General features: G+C 37.8%; 1 protein-coding gene across 1 annotated transcript in view; it reads left to right on the top strand.

Annotated features, from left to right (window-relative positions):
• The window catches only part of ABCB1 (ATP binding cassette subfamily B member 1), a 106,662-nt gene that overhangs the window by 35,966 nt on the left and 48,781 nt on the right, over positions 1-21,915 (top strand). The window contains exon 8 of the mRNA XM_079711496.1: positions 8,940-9,064. Within this exon, the coding sequence (XP_079567622.1) occupies positions 8,940-9,064 (125 nt within the window). The remainder of the gene's footprint in view (positions 1-8,939; positions 9,065-21,915) is intronic.

The following is a 21,915-nucleotide window of genomic DNA, read 5'->3' as shown; positions in this document are numbered from 1 at the left end:
CCAGTACATAATTTTTTAGAGAAAAAGAAAAATTAGAGAAAGCATTACACATTCATGTGGCAAAAGGTCATAAAATAACGGAGGGCCAACCAAAGCCAAGCCTAACACAAAATAAATCAGGCTGTAAGTATTAAGAAATTAAAAAAACTTAACCCTGTAGGGTGGATATTGTTTTGTTATTATAAACAATAACTGCCATTTTTTTAGTATCTACTGTGTCAGGCAAATACACATTTTTCTTTTTTAAAAAACTTATTGAAGTACAGTTAATTTCTGCTGTACAGAAAAGTGATTCAGTTATACATATATATACATTCTTTTTCATATTTTCCATTATGGTTTATCACAAGATATTGAATATAATTTCCTGTGTTATACAATAGGACCTTGTTATCCAGATCCCACTTTTTAGGTTAAAAAATCCCAGGGAATTTCAGAGAATAAAATAACAACATATTTTAATCTCCCCCAGAATTAGCAGATGTTATGCCTTTTGCAGTATTTAACTGTAATGTTTTCTATATATATGAAGAAGGAGGTTGTAGAATATTACAGAATATTTTTCCCCTCACTCTATCATATTATCTTCTTCCTCAAAGCCATGAAATACATATTTTTCTGAAGTATAGATATTATCTCATTTAATGGAGGAAGAAATTGAAGTTCTTAGAACTCTGTTATTTGTTACTGAGACTAACACAGTGCTTAAGTGGTGCTCTTGGTGGCTAAATTGTATCTCTGCATTAGTCTGTTGAAATATTTGGCAAAAGCTTTTGTGTTAATTGATTTTCCTGTTTACTAGGATATTAAGCAAGTCAGGTGGCAGATGCTTCATATCAGTATTTGTTGAAAAACTGTTTTAAAATATATTCATGTTTGTTCTAGTTAAGTTATGGGAAAAAGCAGTAAGTTAATCTCTTAATAAGTAATTGTGCATTGCTTCAGATACTATTTATTTAATAAATGGAGCCCTAGGCTTATTGCTGGAGACCTAAGTTCACTCTGCCGTAAGCTTTTGGTATTGTTTCAAACAAATTTCTTAAATTATCTGGTTGTCAATCATATTAAAAAAGAAATGTGGCCCAGTTTAGGAAGCTCCTGTGAACCTGAGGCTCTCTTCTCTAACCCAGAGGCACCAGTGCAAGAATGTAGAACAGGAAGGGACTTAGTCCCAGCAAGCTTCCTACTCCAGGAAGCCTCTTTTGATCTCTGCATGCAACTCTCTAACCCCACCCAGAGACACTGGGTCAGCTAGAGGGCACAGGGAGGGGAAGCTACCATATCCTGCCCCAACAAGAGATACCTGGTGGTCTGACCTTAAGAAATCACTTCCACTCCCTCAGGTAGCAGAAGCAGGGGCCCCAGCAACTCTAGATAAACCACGCTGGCAAAAAATAATACTAGAAAGACTCTGAATGTAAAACTGCTCCTGGAACCACAGCTCACAAAAGTAGGTCAAGAATTGCATGCTAAACCCAAACACGGTAACTGCTTGCTAAAATAAAAGATTTATATAGGACTCAGAGTCTCCTAACATAATAGACAAAATGTCCAGGATATAATAAAAAATCACTTTTGTCATACCAAGAAAGAAAATCACAGCTTGAATGAGAAAAAAAGTTAACTGACCACTCTTGAGATAATTCATGTGTTAGAATTGTTTGGCATGGATTTTGGAGCAGTCATCATAAAAATGCTTCACTAATCAATTACAAATTCTCCTGAAACAAAAGAAAATAGAAAACACCAGCAATGAAAAAGAAGTTATGAAAAAAGGACAGAATGAAATTAGAGAATGGAAAGATATAGCAGCAGAAATAAAAGTCATGATGGATGGGCTTAATCTTGTTGAGTGGAGATGACAAGAGAGAATCAGTATACCTGGAGGTAGAACAATAGAATTCATACACACCCCCACCCCAAACAGAGAAAATGAAAAGAGACTCAGGCACCTGTTGGACAATAACAAAAGATAGAATATTTGTTACCTTCAGAGTCCCAAAAGAAAGAAAAGTAAGGCTGATGGAGTATTGGAAGAAATAATTGCTGAAAAATTCCAAGATTTGTAAAAGACAAACCTTCAGGTCCGGGACTTCCCTGGTAGTGCAGTGGTTAAGAATCTTCCTGCCAATGCAGGGGACGTGGGTTCGATTCCTGGTCGGGGAAGATCCCATGTGCTGCGGAGCAACTAAGCTCACGAGCCAAAACTACTGAGCCTGCGCTCTAGAGCCCGCGAGCCACAACTACTGAAGCCCGCACACCTAGAGCCCATGCTCCACAGCAAGAGAAGCCACTGCAATGAGAAGCCTGCGCACTGAAACGAAGAGTAGCCCCTGCTCGACACAGCTAGAGAAAACCTGCATGCAGCAACGAAGACCCAATGCAGCCAAAAAAAAAAAAAAAAAAACCTTGAGATCCAAGAAGCTAAGCTAACCTCAAACAGGATAAACTCAAAGAAATCCATGATTAAACAAATCATAATTAAATTACTGAAAACTAAAGACAAAGAAAAAAATTAAAAGCAGCTAAAGAGCAACAACACGTTACCTACTAGGGAACACCAATTTGAATGACATTATATTTCTCATCTGAAACTACAAAAGACCAGAAGGATGTGGCAAAATATTTTTCAAGTGCTTAAAGAAAAGAACTGTCAACTGAATACTTGGTAAAAGTATTTTTCAGGAATGGTGGGGAAATAAAAACATTCTCAGATCATGGAAAACTATAGAAGAAACTTCCATTAGCATACCTACTATTAAAGACTGGCTAAGTGAAGTTCTTCAAACAGAAGGGAAGTGATATAAGAAATATTGGAGCATCAGGAAGGGAAAAGGAAGAACAGAAAGAGCAGAAATTTGGGCTTTTCTTTCTCCAGAAGATTTCTAAATCATATTTGATGATTGAACCAAAAATTATAAGTGGTAAAATGTTGATTTTTATAAGTCACATGAATATTATAACATCCAGAACAACTATTACAAAACCTAAGCAAAAAGATATATTCAAAAACACTATAAATAAGTCAAGATGGAATCCTAAAACTTGATCAAGTAACTCTCAGGAAGGCAAGAAAAGAGAAGCAGAGGAATGAGAAACAGAGGAAATATATAGAAAACAGATACTAAAATGGTAGACTTAACTGCTCACATATTAATTACCTTAAATGTAAATAGTTAAAATATACAAAAATAAATATAACTGAATGAAAACAAAACCATAAAATACCAAAATATTTGGGTGCAGCTAAAGAAGTGTTGAGAGAAATTTATAGCGTTAAATATCTACATTAGAAATGAGCAAAGATCTAAAATCAATAATGTAAGTTCCTACCTCAAGAAACTAGAAAAAAGAAGAGCAACATAAAACCAAAGCAAGCAGAATAAGGAAACAATAAAGGTAAGAGCAGAAATCAGTGAACTTGAAAATAGGAAAGTAATAGAGAAAATCAAGGAAACAGTTCGTTCTTCAAAAAAAAAAAATCAATAAAATTAGCAAGACTGACAAAAAGAAGACACAAATCACAATATCAAGATTGAAATACGGAATATTACTACAAATCCCACAGACATTAAAAAGATAAAGGAAATATTACAAAAAACTTTATACTCATAAATTTGAAAACTTAGAGATCAACTCCTTGATAACCACAAACTACCAAAATTCAACTAAGATGAAATAGACAATCTGCATAGCCCTATAATCATTAAAGAAATTTATTTTGTAACTTCAGAGCTCCTGAGAAAGAATTCTCCAGGCACGGATGATTTTACTGGAAAAATTTACCAGACATTTGAAGAAGAACTGATACCAATTTTATACAATCTCCCCCAGAAGAAAGAAGACTTTTTCTTCTTTCCCCCCAAAGCAGGAATGCTTCCCAGCTCATTTTATGAAACCAGTATTAACCTGATACCAAAACCAGACAAAGTCAATACAAAAAAAAAAAAAAGAAAATGGCAGATCAGTATCTTTCATGGACTAAGAATAAAAATTCTTCAGTAACATATTAGCAAACTAGATTTGGCAATGTATAGAAAGAATAATGTACTATGACCAGGTGGAATTTGTTTCAGCTATGCAAGGCTGCTTCAACATTTGAAAATCAATCCATGTTATCTACCATATCAATAAGCTAAAGAAGAAAACCTGTGTGATCATATCAGTTGACAGAGAAAAAACATTTGACAATATCTAACACACATTGATGATGAAAAAAAAAAAACCTCTCAGGAAGTGAAGAATAGAAAGATATTACCTCAACTTGATGAAGATCATCTGTAAAAACTCCACAGCTAATATCATGCTTAATAGTGAAAGATTGAATGTTTTCCCCTTAAGACTAGAAATAAGGAAGACCATGCTCACCACTGTTTCAACAAAGTACTAGAACTTCTAGCCACTGCAACAAGGCAAGAAAAAGAAATAAAAGACATATAGATGAGAAAGGAAGAAATAAAACTATAGATAATGTAAGCTTCTAAGTTGAAAATCTCAAGGAATCTACAAACAATTTCCTAGGACTAACAACTGAGTTTGGAAAGGTCAGAGGATACCAGATCAATTGCATTTCTACATACTAACAATGAACATGCATAAACCAATATTTAAGTGTTAAATTAAAATTAATACCATTTAGAGTAACTCCAAGTAAAATGAAATGCTTAAGTGTACATTTCACAAAACATATATAGGATCTGTATGCTGAAAATTATTAAATGTGATGAAAGAAATCAAGGCTAAATAAATGGAGAGACATAGTGTGTTCATGGATTAGAAGACTGAACACAGTAAAATGTTGATTTCTTTTTTCAAACTGATCTGTAGGTTTAAGGCATTTCCTATTAAAAATTCCAGAAAGGTTTTTTTTGTGGACATAGATAAACAAGTTTATTTTAAAATTTATATGGAAAGATACAGGCTCTAGAATAGCTAAAACAATTTTGACAAAGAAGAATAAAGTGAGAGGAATTTGTCTACCTGATACTAAAACTTACTATATAGCTATAGTATATTGGTGGAGGGATAGACACATAGATCAATGAAACAATAGAGAACCCAGAAATATACTTACACAAATATGCCCAGCTGATGTTTGATGAAGGTACGAAAGCAATTCAATGGCAGAAGAATGGTCTTTTCAGCAAATAGTGCTGGAACAATTGGACATCCAGAGGTTAAAGAGAAAAGACCAAAACTTCATCCAAAACTTCACACTCTACACAAAAATTAACTAAAAATGGATTGTGGATTTATATGTAAAATGTAAAGTTATAAAACTTTTAGAAAGAAAATAGGAGAAAATCTTTGGGATCTAGGCCTAGGCAAAGAGTTCTTAGATTTGATACTAAAAGCTTGATCCTTAAAAAGAAATTATAAATTAGACTTTGTCAAAATTTATAACTTTTGCTCTCTGAAAGCCATGTAAAGGGGATGAAAAGACAAGCTACACACTGGGAAAAAAATAATATGATAATCATATATCTGACAAAGGACTAGTATCGACTATAATGTAAATATAAAGAATGCTCAAAATTCGATAGTTAAAAAAAAAAACAAAACCCAAATAAACCAATTAGAGAATGGGCAAAGGACATGAACAGACATTTCATCAGAGAGGATATACACATGGCAGTTAAGCACATGAAAGATTGTTTAGCATCATTAGCCACCAGTGAAAAGCAAATTAAACTGCAATGAGGTATCATTATACATCTACCAAAATGGCTAAACTAAAAAATAGTGAAACACCAAATGCTGCTGAGATGCGGTGAAACAGGATCACTCATAGATTGTTGGTGGGAATGAAAAATGGTACAGCAACCTGAAAAATAGTTTGCAGTTTCTTATAAAGCTGAACATGCAATTACCATACAATCCAGCAAATTGTAATGGCCATTTATCTAAGAGTAAAGAAAATCATGTTCATGTAAAAATCTATAGTCAAATGTTCATAGCAGCTTTATTAGTAATAGCCCCAAACTGAAACAACCCCAGATATTCTTCAACAGGTTAATGGTTAAACAACTGTTGTGCATCCATACTATGGGTACTATCCAGTGATAAAAAGGAAAGAAGTATTGATATACACACACCAACCTGGATGAGTCTCCAGAGATTTATACTTGGTGAAAAAAGCCAATCCCAAAAGGTCAAATACCTTATGACTCCATTTATATAATATTCTTGAAATGATGAAATTGTAGATAGAGCAAATTAGCGGTTTTCAGGGCTTAGGGATGGTGGGGAGGGGAGAAGTGAGGAGTAGGGAAGGAAGTGGCTGTGACTACAAAAAGTAGCACTGAGGGATCCTTGTGATGGAATTGTTCTGTATCATGACTGTAGTCATACGAATCTACATAGGTGATAACATTGCTTGGAACTAAACACACACACACACACACACACACACACACACGAGTGCATGTAAAACTAGTAAATCTGAATAACGTTGATGGATTAATGTTAAATGTTAAATTTCTGGCTGTGATATTGTTCTGAAGTTTTGAAGGTGTTATTATTTGGGGAACACTAGATGAAGGGGATATGGGCTCTGACTATATTGTTTCTTATAACTGCTTTTATGTCTACAATTATCTCAAAATAACAAGTTTAAAAAAATAAAGCATGTATAAATTATCTCAAACAAAATAAAACAAAAACCTACATTGAGAATTGGAAAAAAGGGACAAAGGTGAAGGTCAAAACATCTGTGGTGGTCAAAACTATTGCTTCTGGGCTTCCCTGGTGGCTCAGTTGTTGAGAGTCTGCCTGCCAATGCAGGGGACACGGGTTCGTGCCCCGGTCCGGGAAGATCCCACATGCCGTGGAGCGGCTTGGCCCGTGAGCCATGGCCGCTGAGCCTGTGCGTCCGGAGCCTGTGCTCCACAACAGAAGAGGCCACAATTGTGAGAGGCCCGTGTACCGGAAAAAAAAAAAAAAAAATTGCTTCTGACTATATTAGTTTGAACAATATAAAGTGGCCTATATTAGATTTTAACTTACAGGAATAACAATTTCATGCATCTCGCACTAATACAATTAGGCCTTGTTAAGAAATTTACAGCCTTTGGAATAAGGGATGAGTTAGTGATATTTTATATAGTTTATGTGGGTAATTGTGAAGTATCACCATTCTATTATTTTATATTAGAGGAACAGCAAGTTGGCTTTCCATATCTCTCAGAATATTTTGGAGGTTATTTTCTTTCAACAGGCATGATATCTTAAAAAACAAAGAACAAAACAAAGCGCTTAATGAAGATTCTACCATAGTCTTGCCTAATCATATGCTTATAGTTATGGAAGGTTGTAGAGAAGCCAGGTATATTGAATCAATTGGAATGGTACTTGATACTTTAACAGTAAATTAAAATAGCATGTTTTGAAGCTCCTAATTCAAAAATATTTCTAGTAATCTTCCTGTTTTCAGCTGCTTCTGGTGTGGTTGATAGTTGTGGGGTGAGGTTTCAAAAGGAGCAGAGAAAAATAGCCAAAGCATATTGTGTGCACCTCTTGCATTATGCAGACCTATTTGTTCAGGAATGACAATGACCTCCCTGACTCAGCCCCAACGCTGTGAGTGCTTCTGGCAAGTGTGCTGGGGAGCCCTAGGCAGGTCACTTTGAGAGGTCAGGAAGGTCTAGTGCATCAGTGGGTTGTTGTTTTGGGTACCAAAGAAGAAGGTACATACAGCACAACATCCGCACATAGAATCTAGTTAATAAATGTTCATTTCCCTTCACCCACCCAGTCCTGCATCTATCATAGCTCCTTTTACTTTCACACACAGCAAAGGAAGAGATACACTATTAAAATCAAAATAACTTTGAGCTTTTTATGACATGAAGGAATAGACTGTTATTACATACCCATACGAGTCCACAAGTGCTGTAAATTATTTATTGAAAGAGTGTAATACTGTTTACTCAGAATTTTATTTGAATTGCTTGTGTGTAATATCTAGTTAGATGGTTGATTAGTCAGGTATTCCAGGTTAAAATATTAACCTTAGTCCTTTGCCCATGCCAGTTAATCCAGTTTTTATCACAGGGCCCTCTGGGATCCCAGAGGGGTTCACATGTCAGTGGCTGATTTTAGAGAGATTCACTCCAGTGGCTGTTAATTCATGCTTTGAAGCCTTGAATACTGGATATTTCACATACTAGGAAATTACTTGACCTCTTCATCCCTCCATTTCCTCATGTATAGAGTGGGGAAAATAATACCTACTTCACTGCACAAATGAGAAGAATCAGTGAGATCCTGTGTATACAAAGGACCCAGTACTGTTCCTTCTACAGAACAGATGCTCAGGGACCAAACAGAAGGATCGAAGCATATCCATAAAACAGAGACCTTCCTGGTGGCTTAATGTATTGCTCAGAAACATCAGCAAAGAGAACTCTGCTTCCCCGGCATGTCACTACTCAGTAGTGACATGTAATGACAGTAGTGACAGTAGTCCTGTCACTACTCAGTACTTGGTCCCCTGCGTTCTTCTGGCCTCCTATCTTGATATTTCTGAGCTAGAGTACAATTAGCAATTGCTGTGTTGAGTACACACCCTGTTTCCTTGATGTACTGCCCCTTTTGCTATATTGGTTTATGTTAATAGTGTATGTTATGTTTATGTTAATAGTATACACCTCCTTCTGAGATTTAAAGTCCCAGATTTATTTATTTATATGAGGATCCATGGGGTATAGTGAGAAAATAAGATTTTAACTTAATTTGTTTTATACCATCTCAGTCCAGAAAGAATTTGAAGTGGCTTCTAATATGTATACTAAAAAGTAGGACATGATGACCAAAGATGAGTAAAAGGTTTATATACAGTAACATACAAGGAGCATTTGTGTATATATTTATTTTTTCTTTACAAAAGATACAACTAACTTGTTAAATTTTAAATTATCTGCAATTGTGTTTTTAAACAGATACTATCTTCATTTACTGATAAAGAACTCTTGGCGTACGCAAAAGCTGGAGCAGTAGCTGAAGAGGTGTTAGCTGCAATTAGAACTGTGATTGCATTTGGAGGACAAAAGAAAGAACTTGAAAGGTGTGAGTTTCTTTTTTTAAGTTGGTAGAGATGTTAAATTCTGTCATCTTATATGCCCTTCCGGTTGACGGTGATGACTATAAGAGTACTCTCTGATATATATGTTTCCTTAAGTAGCTTCATGGATATGTTACAGCATAGTTAATATTCTGGAAAAGTTGTAATTCTAATTGTACTCTTCTTATATCTGCTTATTCAAAGCATTTTCTAGAGTCTTCTAGGTCATTAGTGACATAAAATAATTCCTTGAGGCTGAAACATAGTAATTCTTGATTCTCTAAGAATGAATGAGTTTTTGTGTTAGATCTATGGGGTCATTAAGTCAGAATAATGGTTACCTCTGGGGGAGATGAGGAGTTGGTGATAAGAAAGGGACACAGGGCTGGGGGCATCTGTGGGTCTGATGGTTTGCTCAGTTGCGCACAATGACCTCAATTGTGCTTACTTGGGTGTTCACTGTATATTCTTTAAACTGTACATATGTGTTTGGAGTACACTTTGTTCATATGATATATTTCATACCCCCAAAGATATCCTCTGAGAATAATTTGTGATGGCTATGTACCTACCATAGTTCAAAGGAAAGTAATATCTGTGCTCTATCTCAATTTTTGCTAAGGTTTTTGCTTTTGCCTTAAAATATGTCTGACTAATAAAATGTGAAGTCTTGCTTAATTACCTAGCAAACATCCGATCAAATGAAGCCCCTCTTCTCTTGGTGGTGGAGGCGACAGGTACAAACAACCACAAATGAACAAAATATCTAACATACCAGTTGGGGTAGATAACTATTTGGGGAAATAAAATACTCTATGAGAGTCATAGGGGGGTCTTTACTATTTAGAGAGATTATTCAGCAAAGTCCTTTCTGAATAGTTAATGTTTGAATAGACACGGAATGAAGGTTTTTTTGTTTTTTTTAATAAATCTATTTATTTGATTTTTATTTAGTTTTGGCTGCTTTGGGTGTTTGTTGCTTCGCGCAGGCTTTCTCTAGTTGCAGCGAGCAGGGGCTACTCTTCCTTGCAGTCCGCGGGCTTTTCACTGCGGTGGCTTCTCTTGTCACAGAGCATGGGCTGTAGGCGCGCAGGCTTCAGTAGTTGTGGCTCGCGGGCTCTAGAGCGCAGGCTCAGTAGTTGTGTCGTACAGGCTTAGTTGTTCCGCAGCATGTGGGATCTTCCTGGACCAGGTCTCAAACCCATGTGCCCTGCATTGGCAGGTGGATTCTTTTTTTTTTTTTTCCGGTACGCGGGCCTCTCACTGTTGTGGCCTCTCCCATTGCGGAGCACAGGCTCCGGACGCGCAGGCTCAGCGGCCATGGCTCACGGGCCCAGCCGCTCCGCGGCATGTGGGATCCTCCCAGACCGGGGCACGAACCCATGTCCCCTGCATTGGCAAGCAGACTCTCAACCACTGCGCCACCAGGGAAGCCCGGCAGGTGGATTCTTAACCACTGCACCACCAGGGAAGCCCCAAAATGAGGTTTTAAACTTGGGATTTGTTTCCAGTTTTCCTCGGTGGAAAGGTGGACCAGAAAAAGAATGCATCCACCAGCACAGGGAGACAAACAAAGCCTATCTGCTTCTGCTTAGTTTTTGAGCTGGGGGAAAGCATGTCTCTATAGAAATCAAAGTCTCAGGCCTCACCTTCAGGTGCTGCTAGAGTCTGAATTTGTAATACTCTGTGGACTAGGGAGCTATCTCTTCCTAAAACTGAGGATTTCGCATTAAAAATGAACCCAAGTCCAGTGCTACCACTAGGGTGTTTGGTAGAAGAAATTTTTAAATTGCTGAAAATTAATGAACCAAACAGCCAAATTAAGGACTTAGAAAAAGAACAACAGAGAAAAGGAAGTACAAGAAGGAAATAATGAAGATAAGAGCATATAAATAATTTAATAGAAAAAAAGATAAAGAAACAGAGTTGACAAAAATCCATAAACTAATTCTTTGAAAACACAGTTAAACAATGAAGTAGTACTTTGCAAGTTTTTTAAAATTAATTAATTAATTTTATTTATTTATTTTTGGCTGTGTTGGGTCTTTGTTGCTGCGTGTGGGCTTTCTCTAGTTGCAGTGAATGGAGGCTACTCTTCATTGCGGTGCGAGGGCTTCTCATTGCGATGGCTTCTCTTGTTGTGGAACACAGACTCTAAGCACGTGGGCTTCAGTAGTTGTGGCACGCAGGCTCGGTAGTTGTGGCTCGTGGGCTTTAGAATGCTGGCTCAGTAGTTGTGGCACATGGGCTTAGTTGCTCTGCAGCATGTGGGATCTTCCCAGACCAGGGCTTGAACCCGTGTCCCCTGCATTGGCAGGCAGATTCTTAACCACTGTGCCACCAGGGAAGCCCTTTGCAAGTTTAATGAGGAACAAAATAAGAATGAATAAGGAAAGAATTGCTACAGATTTTTAAAAATCTATTTTAAAAATTACTTTTATACCAATAAGTTGTAAAATCCTGATGAAATAGACAATATCCCAGAAAAATATAGGTTAAAATTCTCTTAAGAAGAAAACTTGAGTAGAACTATAATCAATAAAGGAATCGAATCCAGTTTAAAATCTCCATCCCTTGCCTTTACGTATACGTACACACCAAGTAGAAACCACCAGGTCCAGATAATTTTACAGACAAGATTTTAACAAAACTTCAAGCAAGAGATAACCCCATCTTACACAGATTGTTTGTGAGAATGGAAAATATATACAGAAAGTTGTGGGTTCATTTTAGGAGGCTAGTATAACTTTGACACCATACCAGACAGCAGGTATATGAGAAAGGAAAATTGTAAGATAGTTTCACCTAAAACATAGATGCAAAAAATCTAGATAAATTATTAGCTAAATGAATCAATGTGACCAAATATCATCAGATTTTTTAAAAATCCTGAACCTGGTGGCTTGATCCCATAAATGCAAAGATGATTTAGCCTTAGGAAATCTATTAATATAATTAACCATACTAGCAGATTGAAAGAAAGAAACATTTTGTTTTGATGGATGAGGAAAAAGCATTAATTGCATATGATTCTTGACAAAAATTTTCTTAATCTGATAAACCAGATACCCACAGGAAACTTTGTATTAAATGGTAAAATGTTAAAAGCATTCCTTTAAAATAATGAATGAAACAAGTATGTCCGCTAGCATCATTTCTATTCAGGGTTGTACTGGTATTACATAATAAAATGAAGGAAAAAATAAGAGTAAGAATAATAAATAAAAATAAAATGAAAAGATCTAAGGGTTGGAAAACAAAAAGCAAAACTGTCATTATGTACAGGTGATATGATTGTCTACATAGGAATTCCAGTAACAGTATAGTAAGGTCTGCAGACCAATAATGTATGGTAAGGTCTCCGGGTACCTGATGACAATTCAGAAAAAAAAAATGGCATTCCTGTGAACAATTAGAGAATATGTAGTATTTCATCAATTCTAAGATGCACATTTTTCTCTCACAATTCATCATCTCTGAAATTCAGATAAATCACACAGTCAGAGCCATCTTACAGTTGCTATGGGACTGGCTTGAGAACTCAAGTTCCGCGGGAAGGATTTGTGTTTGCTTCTGCCATTCACTGGGGGCACTATTAACCTGAAACCACTTTTGGGTCCCAGCTGTATATGGAGTACCCTATTAAACTCCTTTTTTTTTTTTTTTTTATTTACTTCTCAATGTGTGAGATTTCTTTTTTTTTTTAAACATCTTTATAGGAGTATAATTGCTTTACAATGCTGTGTTAGTTTCTGCTGTATAACAAAGTGAATCTGCTATATGCATATGTATATCCCCATACCACCTCCCTCTTGCATCTCCCTCCCACCCTCCTTATCCCACCCCTCCAGGTAGTCACAAAGCACTGAGCTGATCTCCCTGTGTCGTGTAGCTGCTTCCCACTAGCTATCTATTTTACATTTGGTAGTGTATATCTGTCAGTGCTACTCTCTCACGTCGTCCCAGCTTACTCTTCCCCCTTCCCGTGTCCTCAAGTCCATTCTCTACGTCTGTGTCTTTATTCCGGTCCTGCCCCTAGATTCATCAGAACCAATTTTTTTTCTTTAGATTCCATATATATGTGTTAGCCTACAGTATTTGTTTTTCTCTTTCTGACTTACTTCACTCTGTATGACAGACTCTAGGTCCATCCACCTCACTACAAATGACTCAATTTCGATTCTTATTATTGCTAAGTAATATTCCATTGTATATATGTGCCACATCTTCTTTATCCATTCATCTGTCGATAGACACTTAGGCTGCTTCCATGTCCTGGGTATTGTAAATAGTGCTGCAGTGAACATTGTGGTACATGACTCTTTTTGAATTATGGTTTTCTCAGGGTATATGCCCAGTAGTGGGATTGCTGGGTCCTATGGTAGTTCTCTTTTTAGTTTTTAAAGGAACCTCCATACTGTTCTCCATAGTGGCTGTATCAATTTACATGCCCACCAACAGTGCAAGAGTGTTCTCTTTTCTCCACACCCTCTCCAGCATTTATTGTTTGTAGGTTTTTTTGACGATGGCCATTCTGACCGGTGTGAGGTGATACCTCATTTTAGTTTTGATTTGCATTTCTCTAATGATTAGTGATGTTGAGCATCCTTTCATGTGTTTGTTTGCTATCTGTATATCTTCTTTGGAGAAATGTCTATTTAGGTCTTCTGCCCATTTTTGGATTGGGTTTGTTTTTTTGATATTGAGCTGCATGAGCTGCTTGTATATTTTGGAGATTAATCCTTTGTCCATTGCTTCGTTTGCAAATATTTTTTCCCATTCTGAGGGTTGTCTTTTCGTCTTGTTTATGGTTTCCTTTGCCGTGCAAAAGCTTTTAAGTTACATTAGGTCCCATTTGTTTATTTTTGTTTTTATTTCCATTACTCCAGGAGGTGGATCAAGAAAGATCTTGCTGTGATTTATGTCATAGAGTGTTCTGCCTATGTTTTCCTCTAAGAGTTTTATAGTGTCTGGCCTTGCATTTAGTTCTTTAATCCATTTTGAATTTATTTTTGTGTATGGTGTTAGGGAGTGTTCTAATTTCATTCTTTTACATGTAGCTGTCCAGTTTTCCCAGCACCACTCATTGAAGAAGATGTCTTTTCTCCATTGTATATTCTTGCCTCCTTTATCAAAGATAAGGTGACAATATGTGCATGGGTTTATGTCTGGGCTTTCTATTCTGTTCAGTTGATCTATGTTTCTGTTTTTGTGCTGGAACCATACTGTCTTGATTACTGTAGCTTTGTAGTATAGTCTGAAGTCGGGGAGCCTGATTCCTCCAGCTCCGTTTTTCTTTCTCAAATTGTTTTGGCTATTCCGTCTTTTGTGTTTCCATACAAGTTGTGCAATTTTTTGTTCTAGTTCTGTGAAAAATGCCATTGGTAGTTTGATAGGGATTGCATTGAATCTGTAGATTGCTTTGGGTAGTATAGTCATTTTCACAATGTTGATTCTTCCAAGCCAAGAACATAGTATATCTCTCCATCTATTTGTATCATCTTTAATTTCTTTCATCAGTGTCTTACAGTTTTCTGCATACAGGTCTTTTGTCTCCTTAGGTAGGTTTATTCCTAGGTATTTTTTTCTTTTTGTTGCAATGGTAAATGCGAGTGTTTTCTTAATTTCTCTTTCAGATTTTTCATCATTAGTGTATAGGAATGCAGGACATTTCTGTGCATTAATTTTGTATCCTGCTACTCTACCAAATTCATTGATTAGCTCTTGTAGTTTTCTGGTAACATCTTTAGGATTCTCTATGTATAGTATCATGTTTTCTGCAAACAGTGACAGTTTTACTTCTTCTCTTCCAATTTGTATTCCTTTTATTTCTTTTTCTTCTCTGATTGCCATGGCTAGGACTTCCAAAACAATGTTGAGTAATAGTGGTGAGAGTGGGCAGCCTTGTCTTGTTCCTGATCTTAGAGGAAATGGTTTCAGTTTTTCACCATTGAGAATGATGTTGGCTGTGCATTTTTCATATATGGCCTTTATTATGTTGAGGTAAGTTCCCTCTATGCCTACTTTCTGGAGGGTTTGTATCATAAATGGGTGTTGAATTTTGTCAAATCTTTTTCTGCATCTATTGAGATGATCATATGGTTTTTATCCTTCAGTTTGTTAATATGGTGTATCACATTGATTGATTTGCATATATTGAAGAATCCTTGCATTCTTGGGATAAACCCCACTTCATCATGGTGTATGATCCTTTTAATGTACTGTTGGATTCTGTTTGCTAGTATTTTGTTGAGGATTTTTGCATCTGTGTTCAGCAGTGATATTGGCCTGTAGTTTTCTTTTTTGTGACATCTTTGTCTGGTTTTGGTATCAGGGTGATGGTGGTCTTGTAGAATGAGTTTGGGAGTGTTTCTCTGTCTGCTATATTTTGGAAGAGTTTGAGAAAGATAGGTGTTAGCTCTTCTCTAAATGTTTGATAGAATTCACCTGTGAAGCCATTTGGTCTTGGGCTTTTGTTTGTTGCAAGATTTTTAATCACTGTTTCAATTTCAGTGCTTGTGATTGGTCCGTTTATATTTTCTATTTCTTCCTGGTTCAGTCTCAGAAGGTTGTGCTTTGCTAAGAATTTGTTCATTTCTTCCAGGTTGTCCATTTTATTGGCATATAATTGCTTGTAGTAATCTTCCAGTATCCTTTGATTTCTGCAGTGTCAGTTGTTACTTTTCCTTTTTCATTTCTAATTCTATAGACTTGAGTCTTCTCCTTTTTTTCTTTATGAGTCTGGCTAATGGTTTGTCAATTTTGTTTATCTTCTCCAAGAACCAATTTTTAGTTTTATTGATCTTTGCTATTGTTTCATTCATTTTTATTACATTTATTTCTGCTCTGATCTTTATGATTTCTTTCCTTCTGCTAACTTTGGGGTTTTTTGTTCTTCTTTCTCTAATTGATTTAAGTGTAAGGTTAGGTTGTTTATTTGAAATTTTTCTTGTTTCTTGAGGTAGGATTGTATTGCTATAAACTTCCCTCTTAGAACTGCTTTTGCTGCATCTCATAGATTTTGGGTCATCGTGTTTTCATTGTCATTTGTGTCTAGGTATTTTTTAATTTCCTCTTTCATTTCTTCAGTGATCTCTTGGTTATTTAGTAGCGTATTGTTTAGCCTCATATGTTTGTATTTTTTACAGTTTTTTCCCGTAATTGATATCTAGTCTCATAGAGTTGTGGTCGGAAAAGATACTTGGTATGATTTCAATTTTCTTAATTTACCAAGGCTTCATTTGTGACCCAAGATATGGTCTAACCTGGAGAATGTTCCATGAGCACTGGAAGAAAGTGTATTCTGTTGTTTTTGGATGGAATGTCCTGTATATATCAATTAAGTCCATCTTGTTTAATGTATCAGTTAAAGTTTGTGTTTCCTTATATATTTTCATTTTGGTTGATCTGTCCATTGGTGAAAGTGGGGTGTTAAAGTCCCCTACTATGATTGTGTTACTGTCGATTTCCCCTTTTATGGCTGTTAGCATTTGCCTATGTATTGAGGTGCTCCTATGTTGGGTGCATAAATATTTACAATTGTTATATCTTCTTCTTGGATCGATCCCTTGATCATTATGTAGTGTCCTTCTTTGTCTCTTGTGGTAGTCTTTATTTTAAAGTCTATTTTGTCTGATACAAGAATTGCTATTCCAGCTTTCTTTTGATTTCCATTCGCATGGAATATTTTTTTCCATCCCCTCACTTTCAGTCTGTATGTGTCCCTAGGTCTGAAGTGGGTCTCTTGTAGACAGGTTATATATGGGTCTTATTTTTGTATCCATTCAGCCAGTTTATGTGTTTTTTGGTTGGAGCATTAATCCATTTACATCTAAGGTAGTTATCGATATGTATATTTCTATCACCATTTTCTTAATTGTTTTGGGTGTGTTATTGTAGGTCTTTTCCTTCTCTTGTGTTTCCTGCCTAGAGAAGTTCCTTTAGCATTTGTTGTAATGCTGGCTTGGTGGTGCTGAATTCTCTTAGCTTTTGCTTGACTGTAAAGCTTTTCATTTCTCTGTCAATCTGAATGATATCCTTGCTGGTATAGTAATCTTGGTTGTAGGTTTTTCCCTTTCATCACTTTAAATATGTCCTGCCACTCCCTTCTTGCTTGCAGAGTTTCTGCTGAAAGATCAGCTCTTAACCTTATGGGGATTCCCTTGTATGTTATTTGTTGTTTTTCTCTTGCTGCTTTTAATATTTTTTCTTTGTAGTTAATTTTTGATGGTTTGATTAATTTGGGTCTCGGCATGTATCGATTTGGGTTTACCCTGTATGGGACTCTGCACTTCCTGGACTTGATTGACTGTTTCCTTTCCCATGTTAGGGAAGTTTTTGACTATAATTTCTTCAAATAGTTTCTCAGACCCTTTCTTTTTCTCTTCTTCTTCTGGGACCCTGATAACTCAAATGTTGGTACATTTAATGTGGTCCCAGAGGTCTCTGAGGCTGTCCTCATGTTTTCATTCTTTTTTTCTTTATTCTGCTCCCTGGCAGTTATTTCCACCATTTTATCTTCCAGGTCATTTATCCATTCTTCTGCCTCAGTTATTCTGTTATTGATTACTTGTAGAGTATTTTTCATTTCAGTAATTGTGTTGTTCATCACTGTTTGTTTGCTCTTTAGTTCTTCTAGATCCTTGTTCAGTGTTTCTTGTATTTTCTCCATTCTGTTTTCAAGATTTTGGATCAGCTTTACTATCATAACTCTGAATTCTTTTTCAGGTAGGTTGCTTATTTTGTCTTCATTTATTTGGTCTTGTAGATTTTTACCTTGCTCCTTCGTCTGTAACATATTTTTTTGTCATTTAATTTTTTTTTTTTTGATGGGTGGTGCTGTATTCCTGTCTTACTGGGTGTTTGGCCTGCGTCATCCAGCACTGGAGTTTGCAGGCAGTTGGATAGAGCTGGGTCTTGGTGCTGAGATGAGGACCTCCGGGAGGCCTCACTCTGATTGATATTCCCTGGGTTCTGAGGTTCTCTGTTAGTCCAGCACTTTGGAGTCGGAGCTCCCATCGCAGGAGCTTGGGCTGAATCTCCTGCCTGGGAACCAAGATTCTGCAGGCTCATGGCACAGTAAGAAAAAAAAAAAAAGCCTTGGCTATGGGGGCGGAGTTTAGGCGGGGTAGAACTTAGGCAGGGGTGGGGTTTAGGGTGGGGCGGGACCTAAGCGGGTGGGGTGTGACATTTGAGCATTTGATAGGCCCTAGGTGGGGCTGTGTTCAAGCTTGGGGCGGGGCCTCTGCTTAGGACCTGGTGGAATGGGAGAGGCATCACCCAAGGAGGGCTTCTGGAGTGTTGAGTTCTGGAGTTTGGAGGTAAGGCCCTGGTGAGGGTGTGTGGGTGGGGTTTAGGCTGAGGTCATCCAAGTGTAGAGGTATGGCCCTGGGTGGGGGTGTAGGGGCGGGGCTTGGGCTCTGTGTGGCAGGAGGGAGGCTCCGAGGGCAGAGTATTAGGCCCAGGAGCTCAACAGGCTTCCCGTTGCCTAAGTGGACAGGGAAAGCGCTGGCCCCGTTACCTGACGTTACTTCGTGGCCCTCCCCCACTGTCTTGCCCCGTATCTCCCCCATCGCTGCTGGACCCCTAATGGTGGGTGGGTCCCGCTGGGTGTAGGAACTCCTCCCTTCCCCCAGCCGCCCCTCAGGGGTGCTGGTCCCAGGGGTCTGGCCTTTATTTTTGTTCCCCCTTTCCTCCTTCCCACTCTCTCAGGACCTGCGCAGCTGGAGGGGGCCTAGATGTGCAGAGGATCAGGCTCGGGACCTCAGCAGGTTCCTGGGGGTTCAAGTGGCAGGGGAAACCTGGCTGCTCTCCCTTTTGATTCTCTGCCCTCCCAGTGGTCCCCCAATTTCCCCCTTCGGGCGTTGGATCCCTTCCGCTCCCCCAGCTGCCCCTCAGGGGTGCTGGTCCTGTCCTGCCTCCACTTCTCCTCCCCCCTCACTCTCCCCACGCCCCACATCTTACCTGGTCGCCGGGGGTTCCTCCCATCCCCTTAGGTGTCCACGGTCCCCCAGGGGTGCCTGGTAGGTGCCCTAGTTGTGAGGAGACGCGAATTCTGTGTCCTTTTAGTACGCTATCTTGACTCCACCTCCTATACTCCTTTCTTAATGCTACATAAAATAACAAAATTATAATACTTTTTATTTTTTATTTTTATTTTTTTGGCTGCATTGGGTCTTCATTGCTTTGCACCGGCTTTCTCTAGTTGTGGCGAGTGGGGGTTACTCTTTGCTGCAGTGCGCGGGCTTCTCATTATGATAGCTTCTCATTGTGGAGCACGGGCTCTAGGCACGCAGGCTTCAGTAGTTGCAGAACGTGGACTCAATAGTTGTAGCATGTGGGCTCTAGGGTGCACAGGCTTCAGTAGTTGTGGCTTTCAGGATTCAGTAGTTGTGGCTCTTCAGCCTAGTTGCTCCACAGCATGTGGGATCTTCCGGGACCAGGGATCGAACCCGCATCCCCTGCATTGGCAGGTGGATTCTTAACTACTGCGCCAGCAGGGAAGTCCCTATAATACTTTTTAAATTAATGGCATCCAAAATTTGAAGAACATAAGTTGAGAAGATATTATTGCTAGCAATGAAAAACGATAATGATGTATGTGATGTGACCTGGGTAAGGAGGGAAAGGACATAATAGGAGTCAAGTCCAATATTCAGAACTTAGATAAATCTGATCACTTTAGTTCACTGAAATTTTAAAGGAATTGAGGTTTTTTAAATGGAGTGCTTTAAGGAATTAGGTACAAATTTTTTTTGTTGTTTTAGAGAAGATTTTGATCAACTTTTTATTATAAGAATAAGCAAAGGGGCTTACACAGGTATATTCAAGGATTCATTTTAGGTGTAGAATCATTTCTTCAGAAGATATTAGTTACTGGAACGTATCTTTGGAAGGTCATTCTCCTCTAGAGAACTGGAAGTTAGTTTTGCCTGAAGATCAAGAGTAGACTCAAGACTAGAACCTGATGGCCTAAGGTTCTTTCCAGCTTGGCCATTTCTTGAAAGTTCAATTCATTCAGCAAATTTATCCAGCATCTAACACACTCCATGCACTGTGCTAGGCTCTGGGGATATTTGCCTTCGTGTGATCCCCAGTCAGAACAGTAAGGTGAAGAAAAGGGGAGGAAGGGAGGCAGGAAAGTAGTAAGGAAGATAAGAAAGAAATCATCAAAGACATGAATTAAATCATGAATTTTTGAAAATGTGCTATGAAACAATCCAAGAGTGTGCCCATGAGGGTAAGGAGGGCAAAGGTACTTGAACAGTGGTGGTCAAGGAAGGCATGATGGACGTTTGAGGTGGTTTCATGGAGGCTGGGACTTGAGGGATGAGGAAAATCCTGCTCTAGTAGGGGTAGGGATAGAGGAGTCTTCCAGATTTCCTGAGGTGGCAAAGACTTTGGTATATTCTAGAAAATATCCTAAGGCTTGTGTGACTGGAGTTCAGTTGAGTGAGAGGAGATTGAGATGAAGAAAGGCTGTTGAGGGTGGGTGGGGGCCGGAACAAGGGGACTTGCAGACCCTGGTGAGGAGTTAGGATGTAACTCGAAGGGCACAGGGAAGCCGTTGAGGGTTTTAAACAAGGGAGTGACCATCTACATTACGTTTTAAAACATGTCTCTGCCTGTAATTGGTCTGGTGAATGTATGAGAGCCGTCAAAGATTTGCTCGGAAGACTGTTGAAGTAGTCCAGGAGAAGGGTGATAAGTACCTAGATTGAGGATTTAATTTGGAAGTAGAATTGTTAAAATTATCCTTAGACCAAATAGAATTCTTCAGTTTTCTTCCTAGTTCTTGCTCTTCCCTTCTCTGCTTCTACATAGACAAGTAATTAAGGTCTTAGTCTGATTTTCTCTTGAAATTAGCAGGTATAGTAGGATCTCTCAAAGTCTCTCACAATTTAGAGTGAATTTAATTCAGTAGTATACAATAGTTTTATTCTCCTTCATTTAAATATATTTTTCTCTCATGTGTGTCTTGCATATGTTGACCTGTTAGTATTGATTTCTCTTTGCTTAGCAAAAATTGTTCCTTGCTCTCATAAGGGGCTATTTGCATCACTGATATATATTTTCATATTATTTAAAAATATTTTTTTCTAAATGTCATTGTTTTATTATGTAACTTTGCCCCTTTTAGGAAATCCTGCATTATCATTTTCATACTAAAGCTTATAATGAATTAATGATTTTAATATCTGGTGTTATATGTGTATCAAAGCCTATGTAAAAGTAGTATTGTTTGTTTTTCCTTCTTCCTTACCCTCTCCTTTTCTTCCTTTATCTTTTCTGGCATCTAAATGATTTTCTTCCTTGTTCCTTTTGCCTGTGCAAAAGTTTCCTCTGGCTGCTTGGGACACAACATATCAGTGAAATGATTTCTACATTAATCTTGGTAAGCAAGAACTGAAATGAAGGAAATAACAGGGTGTGACTCATAGCATTAAAGTTACTTAAATGTCATCATGTATAATTTATGCCTAGTAATACTTTCACATCAAATCACCTCATAAAGTGGGAGGGATATATATCAACCATCGAAATACATTTCTCAAAAATAATTTTTTGGTCAAAGATTATAACTGGCAAGTTTGGGATTTACATTTTTGGAGGGAGAAACTCTAAATATATTACCATTTTATCACCATGAAGTTCTGTTTCAATTTGCTCTTTAGGCAGTAGTTCTGTAATTTTCATTTGGCCATGCTTTGGTAACTGGTTATTGGTGAAGTAGTTTTTAAAAGGCATGAAGGCAAGAAAGAATGCATGCTCATATCTGAGCAAGGCTTGACCTCTGCTTCTACATTCTAACGAATGGGACAAATGCTCCAAAAAATAAATATAATACTGCATAA

This window comes from Hyperoodon ampullatus, assembly GCF_949752795.1.
Source record: "Hyperoodon ampullatus genome assembly, chromosome: 9".
In the NCBI taxonomy this organism is placed as follows: domain Eukaryota; kingdom Metazoa; phylum Chordata; class Mammalia; order Artiodactyla; family Ziphiidae; genus Hyperoodon; species Hyperoodon ampullatus.
The sequence above is the reverse complement of the archived record's forward strand: the minus strand, read 5'-3'. Positions and strand labels throughout refer to the sequence as shown.